Here is a 7919-nt window from a genome sequence, read left to right on the forward strand (position 1 = left end):
TTAATGATTAAAAATATTAAAAAATACTTAAAATAAATAATAAAAAATAATAAGAATTTTTATTTTATTATATTTTCTACAAATATTTATGGATCATATTAATATAATTATACGATAATCCATGAGAAGCACCGTTCTTCACTCCAAAGCATCCCATAAAATCAAAAATTGAAATGCGGGTGTACTCTATAAAACGTACACAGTCGACGCATACTAGCAGACTCACCTCTCTCTCTCTCTCTCTCTCTGTAATCAACCTCTCACTGTCTCTATCCTTAGCGTTTAAAGTTTTAAACCCCCCTTAATGCAACCATATATCTCTCTTCACTCTCTCTCTTCGGAGAATAAAGATAATACATGTGCTGAGATAAACGCTTTCACGCTCAGACCTCTTTCTCTGGTTTTTGCTGCGGATCTCTGATGTCGAGCAATCACATTGGTTGGAACGGGGAAGCAGTGGCAGCGCCGGTGCTGACCTCGTCCTCTTCGTTCAGGGCTCGAACCAAGAAGCCCAACGCCGCCGCCGCCGCCGGTGTCTTGTCAAGAGCTGGCTCCGACGCTGATGACATCATCACCTTCTTTCATGGCTCCGATCCCGTCCGCGTCGAGCTCAACCGCCTCGAGAACGAACTTCGAGGTTCCCGTCTCTCTCTCTCTCCCTTGTTTGTCCGGCTCAGAATTATATCTGTTATTTTTCCCGGTAAAATTTGTTTGCATGCACATTAAGCGGCTAGCTGAAGATAAAGGCTGCACTCTTCTAGAGCTCAATAACACTAGAATGGTGTGGAAGCATTTAATGGAGTTAGGAAGCCTTGCATTTTTTCGTTTTGGTTACAGAATTTATTTCTAATTGTTTGATCAGGTGGCTAGATTTTTCCTTCTTTGGCAACAGATAAAAACACTTTTCCTGGAAAACTTTATCTGGAGGAAAAAAAAGGAGAGAGATTGGGTCTAAATTGGACCTGTCTTAAAAATAAAACTTTCATTAATGAAAGAACGGGGAAGATTCTTTCTCCTTCCTCTCTGATTAATATCTTGTCCAATGATAGAGTAAATTTATATAATATTTTTTGTTTTGTAATTTTGTGTCTTTTGCATATCTGCTTTCATTATAAATTAGTATTGGTAAAACAAAACAAAAAAGCGCCTTTGTATATCTAGTGATGGTTGAGGTGGCCTGGTAAGTAAATTATTGTAAAATCACCACTTGTTCTAAAAGCTTAAGCTAATGTAAAGACGTAGATTTTATTATTTATTTTATATTTTAAGACCCTCCTCACGTGTGGACAGACTCCTCCTCAATGAGTGGCCCAACATGTAGAATATTTAATTAAATGGGGTAGAGTGTAGAGTTAGGATTCGAATTTAGGACCTTTGCTTTGATACAATGTGAAATAACCATTTGTCCCAAAAGTTTAAACTGATGGGAAGAGGTAGATTTTATTATTTAGTTTATATCTTAACAACCATCAGGCATTACATTGTTGGAAAATGTCAACCCTCTCCTCTCTGTTCTCTCTTTTTTCTTTTCCCTGGTTGCTCAGAGGTTGATGCGGGCATCAATTTTATGGAATTGTGGTAAAGAGATATCATTGAAAAAAGATTACTGGAATGCAATCTGCATGACTCGGATTCATCAAGCTTCATAAAAACAAGGTTCTCCAAGGACCTTTTTCTAAAACAATAATGCATTCAAAACAAATGGAACATTGATGCTATGTACATGTAGATAAGGCTTATAGATATGATGGCAGAAAAATAATTTCTTTCTGAGTTACTTTTGATGGTATCATACTCTTCAAATGAAAACTGATCCACAAACTGTAACTACAAGAATTGGAAATTTCGTTTGAAACCAACCTTGTTTCTACTTACTAAAGAGGACTCATGCGATGACTTTAGAGGTACTAGCAACATCTGCATGATATTCTAAAAGGACTAATCATAATTAAGGCATCCATAATTGACTATAGTCCAGTGCAATTTAGTATGTACCGGATATTTTTTCATGACCTCAGAATGTGTTAGTCTACATATGATACCTTAAAAATATTTGTCATCACAAAAGCTCCTTCAAAGCACTTTTGGGGTACCACAATTTCCCCTTCAGATCCTTGTATCCTTGTCAGGAAAACCAATAATGTCATACTGACCTTGAGCCACCCGCTATTATCAGGTTGGTTCTGATACCATCTCTCTTGAACAAGGATGCACAAATCAGATGTGCATGATACCCTAAAGAACTATTCACAACTTAATTTCCCATGTAAATTACCCATTTCAAACTTTACATGCTGATGACTTGGAATGTAAAAGCATTAAACAGGCATGTGCTGAGTCCCATTGAATGGAAATCTGTTTTTTGGAACATCAGCTGCATAGCCAGGTAGAATTATGAAATCTGTTTTTTGGCCAAAATTTGCTCCTCCAAGCATTCATTTTAACTATTTTCATGTCTCTATATGTTGCTTATGATTGTTTAGGCAGCCACTAAGTTCTTTTGCTACATGGAAAAATCATGTTAACGTGCAAATGTAAATTTGTGTGTTCCCAGCACTGCCTAAATAAAGTTTTGTTGGTCATTCAAGTATTATTTGAATAAACTGCAGTTGATTAAAACCATGGAGCACCATTTCCTCTTCTTTGCCTTTACTTTTTGTTTTTGGAATTCTTTGTTTGGTGCTTGATTGAGATTGAATGCTACTGGAATTCATGCTCCTAGGTCTTTATAAAATCAAATGTAAAATTAGATGCATGGTTCATTTGAATAAATTTACAGATAAAGATCGGGAATTGGGAGATGCACTTGCAGAAGTCAAGTCCTTGAAGAACTCGGAGCGCCTCAAAGAGAAGGCCGTTGAAGAGGTGCTATTATATTAATATGGATTTCAAAGTTTGTATATCACGGATATCAATCTGAATCAATTTTGCATACAACATCACGGCAGATGGAGCTATTTTCTCTGAGATGCATATTGTTGCCGACTTCCAATGCTCCAAATATGCATTAGTGGGTAATGATATATATTAGATAAGTGAGCAGAGGACATCAAAGTGATTTTATTAGCCTTCTTTAATCACATAGCTTAGTAATAACATAATATATATATATATAAATGAAGAGCTGGTGCATAAATCTCAAACTTATCCAATAAGCATATGGTAAAGACACTTTTATCGGTCATTGTTGTTTGAAGTACCATCAATACATTTGATATATCCACAATGAATAATACCCTATGGAGAGAATTAGGAAAAACAGTGGAAACGGTTGAGTCTTGTAGACAAATTTACACCAAAACCAAAATTAAACCTTCACCAGACTCCTACAAAATATGACAGTTGAACAGTAATGCACATGTAACCATTCGTATCTATAAGATTCTCAGTATTATCTTTGAATTTCAGCTTACAGATGAGCTGAAGAAAGTGGATGAGAAGCTGAAAGCAACCGAAGCTCTTTTGGAGGGCAAGGTAGTGCTTATGTCTCTTGTAGTCTCTTAATTTAAAGTTTTATATTTTACAACAAAAAGAAAAGGTTATTTTTGTCCTCATTACAATGAGTATATCTTTATTTGCAGAACCTTGAGATCAAGAAGATAAATGACGAGAAAAAAGCTGCATTGGCTGCACAATTTGCTGCTGAAGCCACACTTCGAAGAGTGCATGCTGCACAGAAGGATGATGAAATGCCTCCCATTGAGGCCATTATAACTCCACTAGAGGCAGAGCTTAAGCTGGCCAGGCTGGAGGTCTAATTTATATTTTGACCTCGTAATTTTGTGACTTCATTTGGTTGTTTGTGGTCTTGATGTTTTACTTAAAACCACCAAGTTTCATGCATTTGCATATATCAGCATCTTAGAGAGAGTAATTTGGAATTTTCTGCCTCTGCACGATGCTTTATCTTTAGGTAGCAAAGTTGCAAGATGACAATAGAGCGCTTGATCGGCTTACCAAATCCAAAGAGGCTGCTCTTCTCGAGGCTGAGAGAACTGTTCAGATTGCTATGGCTAAAGCATCTTTGGTTGATGATCTGCAAAACAAAAACCAGGAGCTAATGAAGCAGATTGAAATATGCCAGGTTTTTCTCTCATTCAATAACAGTCTATTTCGGAATATCCGTGTAAAGCAAGGCATAAACTTACAGCTTGATTTAATGTGTCTTGCTCACATATCAGGAGGAGAACAAAATCCTCGACAAAATGCATCGGCAGAAGGTTGCGGAGGTTGAAAAGCTAACCCAAACTGTTCGCGAGCTTGAGGAGGCTGTTTTGGCTGGTGGTGCTGCTGCTAATGCTGTGCGCGATTATCAACGAAAAGTGCAAGAGATGAATGTAATGACTGTTACTCTTGGAATTTTCAGTTCTTCCAAAAGACAGCTGGTAGTTGTTTTGAGTGTGTTAGAAGTGCTCCAAATTGAGTCTAACCTTCAGGCTTGCACTTAGGAGGAGAGAAAAACTTTGGAACGGGAGGTAGCTCGTGCAAAGGTTACTGCAAATCGTGTTGCCACTGTGGTTGCAAATGAGTGGAAAGATGCCAATGACAAATTGATGCCAGTTAAGCAATGGCTTGAGGAAAGAAGATTTTTCCAGGCAAGTAATATGTGTTCGATGCCAGCTTACCATGTTCCTCGAATTAACCCTTTCAATTACCTAAATGCTGTGCAAATATCATTATTCTAAGATACTTTCCAATAATTGTTAGAGCATCCTACTCCTATAACTCACATAGCTATTTTTTTCCTCAGCTTTGAATATTCTTAAGACACTATGTTCTGCTGTTAGCTTGTACTTTTATTGTATTGATTGATTGAATAATCCTGGAAAAGGAGTCGTTTGAACTGACATCCAAACTTTTATTCTTATTGGCTTAATCCTCTCATAAAAAATGACGTGCTTAGTTATATAACCCTAGGTGACTTGGGATTCTTTCATGACACGTGGAGGAGAGAGAGAGAGAGAGAGAGAGAGAGAGAGAGAAGCTATTCTTGTCTAGTTTGTGTAATTATAAATAACCAGGATGTTGAAACAGTTCATTGGAATAAGACTCTGGGTAACGAGTAGATAGACTACGTGAAATGCTAGTTGCAGATGTCACTTGTGTGATATAAAACTTTTGAATTTCAAGACAAGGACTAAATATGAGGGTGATTTGAGCGCTGAATATATTTTGCAGGGAGAAATGCAACAGCTCCGAGATAAATTGGCAGTAGCTGAGCGGACTGCAAAAGCAGAAGCGCAACTTAAAGTGAGTAAACTAATTAACCTGTTCACATTACTTGCTGTGAAGCACTTCTCAACTTTTGATCTATCACTTGATTTCTTAGGAAAAATACCAAGTGCGATTTAAAGTTTTAGAGGAAAGGCTTAAAGCATCCAATGGTAATTCCCGCATTGCTTCCGAAGGAAGAAGCACAAGCAATGGGTCTTCAAGGCGTCAGTCTCTAGGTGGAGCAGAGAATTTCTCTAGATCATCCTCCAATGGGTTTTTATCAAAGAGAACACCAAATTCACAATATGGGACTCTCAGATCTAATCATGCGAGCACATTATTAAAGCATGTTAAGATCTCATCTAGATCGTTTGATGGTGGTAGTAGATCCCTGGATAGAGATAAGTTGATGCCAGTTGCAGGTGTGAATGATAATGTGCCCACCAATATCAGTGATGAGACCCTAATTAGTGAAACGAATGGTACTTATGAGGAGAGTGCAAATGGGACTCCAATTGAGAAAACCAACCCAGAACATGAAGATTACGTTTCTGGAATACTGTATGATATGTTACAGAAAGAGGTCATATCTCTGAGAAAAGCTTGCCATGAGAAAGATCAGACACTCAAGGACAAGGACGATGCAATTGAGGTTAGATGGTCTACCAGTTCGTTTTATTTTGGAGCCTCTCTGACCCCCCATACTCTTGATGTAATCTGTTGTTTGTAATCTAAAACTAAGCAGATGTTGGCAAAGAAGGTTGATACATTGAACAAAGCAATGGAAATTGAGGCCAAAAAGATGCGAAGAGAAGTAGCTGCCATGGAAAAGGAAGTTTCTGCTATGCGTGTCAGCAAGGAGCATGATATGAGAGCTCGGCGCGTAATTGGTCCCAGAGGTGGAGCTGTAAATAGTTCTCATTTAACTTCTGCGAGGTAAAGTTCTTACATGTGGAAAATTAAGTCTGTTAGTGTAGTTCCCTCTTCTGTGTGAATGTGTGACAGACACGCTCAGGAGCATATCCTTCTGTTTGGTAAGCCTCTTCAAATTCTACAAATATAGGTCAGGACTTGAATACAAATGCTGGTAGTATTAGTATTATGAAATGTGTGACCCTGTCATTTTGATGCCCCATAACTGCTGGTGCTTTATTTATTTGTTTATTTCTGCTCACAATGGGTGATTATTGGACATAAGTTTTTAACTTCCGTAGATCATTTGGTTCATAAAAAGGTTGGGTTTAAGGCAATGCAGCATGACTTCTCTATGTAGGTGCCATGTGCTTGTCCAGCGCTTGTCTGATACCAACACTTCTCTGACCTGTGTCCTGCACTTTTTAGTTTTTCTCAATAGAAAAGAGTTAAAGAAAATGATATTCCCTTACACTAGGCCAAAATTTTCTAATGATAGTCTACGGACACGCGATTATATGTTTCTGTGAAGAGATCCATGCAGTAGTTTTTGTTAGAACTATGGGAACTGATGGTACGATAGAGGAGCTTTTTAGAGAGCTTTGTGAAGCCCCAAGCAGACCATAACACATCAAAAGCTGTAGCACAATACTTGATATGAGAAATGAGGTATCAAACATATTGTCAGGATTTTCTCACATCATTGGGTATGCTACTCTTTCACTTGTGTGAGAAAATACAGAAATCGTAAAGAATGCTCATCCATAACAATGTTTTCATCGTCACAAATTGAGGAACTCTCATGGTATTACTGACTTCCTGAGATAAAGATTCTTTAATGCATCTTGGGGAACAGGAAATGTGTCTTCTGTACATTTAAGCTATGTAATATGATGTTTTCATGATGTTATTACATTGAATCCGTGTTGCGCGTCCATGGCCGTAGTTAAGAGGTTTGTGATTTGGCACAGCGTTTGTCAAGGAGATTCTCACAAATTGTTAAAAGCAATTACAACATGGGTAACTTCCAACATAAAATTACAACCATTTCTTTAACAGCTATACTTATATTTCAGGAATGCTGGAAACTCAATAGGCAACTGAATCGAGTTCGTGACGAAATTGACCAGAAAAGGAATCCTTTAAGTTCCGGGGCCCTGCAGTCTATTATATATATATTTTGTATGGTTTTGTCTTTATTTTTTGTCCTTCTACCACTCCCATATATTTATACTGTATCAGCCGAGTGGCCAAGATGTAAAGAACTGACAGTAGATTTTCCAGGAATTCATCCTGCCCTGTATATGTGCTCTACTACTAATGTTATTCTGAAGTAATATATAATTAAGTTCAAGGGTGCCGTGAAATCTCCCGTAAAGGTTTTTGTCAGATACACTTTTTACTCCCTCAGGGCATTGATCTTATTGTACTTTGAAACTTTTACGTACGCCAAGTTGTTTATTGGAATGGTCCGAATGGAACTGTTTCGTTTGTAAGATACACTTTGGTTTTCGTCTCCTCGATTTCTTTCTTTTTTTAAATAAAAGTGAATAAATCTTAAACTTAGGTGAAAAAACCAAATTTCTAATTTTGGGTGCCTCACTATTATATGAAATAGAGTAATGTTACTGTACCGTCTTAGTTATATCTCTCACTTTTTCCCTTTCACGTGGCATGATCATGTGGTACTATTTGGTATGTTAAAAAAAGTAAAAAATTATATATTCAAAATAAAATAATCTGAAAACATAAAAAAGATGAAAACTGAAATTTTAGTATTTAAGTTTCTTTTA

General features: G+C 37.2%; 1 protein-coding gene across 1 annotated transcript; it reads left to right on the forward strand.

Moving 5' to 3' along the window:
* The first annotated feature begins 242 nt into the window (after positions 1-242).
* On the forward strand, positions 243-7504 carry LOC122276588 (microtubule-associated protein 70-2-like). Its single transcript, XM_043086420.1, has 11 exons — positions 243-637; positions 2780-2865; positions 3409-3474; positions 3582-3752; positions 3914-4084; positions 4182-4337; positions 4449-4595; positions 5179-5250; positions 5330-5866; positions 5960-6150; positions 7203-7504. Exons 1-11 carry the CDS (start codon positions 421-423, stop codon positions 7228-7230), a joined length of 1842 nt encoding a protein of 613 aa, XP_042942354.1. The 5' UTR covers positions 243-420; the 3' UTR covers positions 7231-7504.
* Positions 7505-7919: the final 415 nt, after the last annotated feature.

The sequence above is a fragment of the Carya illinoinensis genome, chromosome 9 (genome assembly GCF_018687715.1).
Source record: "Carya illinoinensis cultivar Pawnee chromosome 9, C.illinoinensisPawnee_v1, whole genome shotgun sequence".
Classification (NCBI taxonomy): domain Eukaryota; kingdom Viridiplantae; phylum Streptophyta; class Magnoliopsida; order Fagales; family Juglandaceae; genus Carya; species Carya illinoinensis.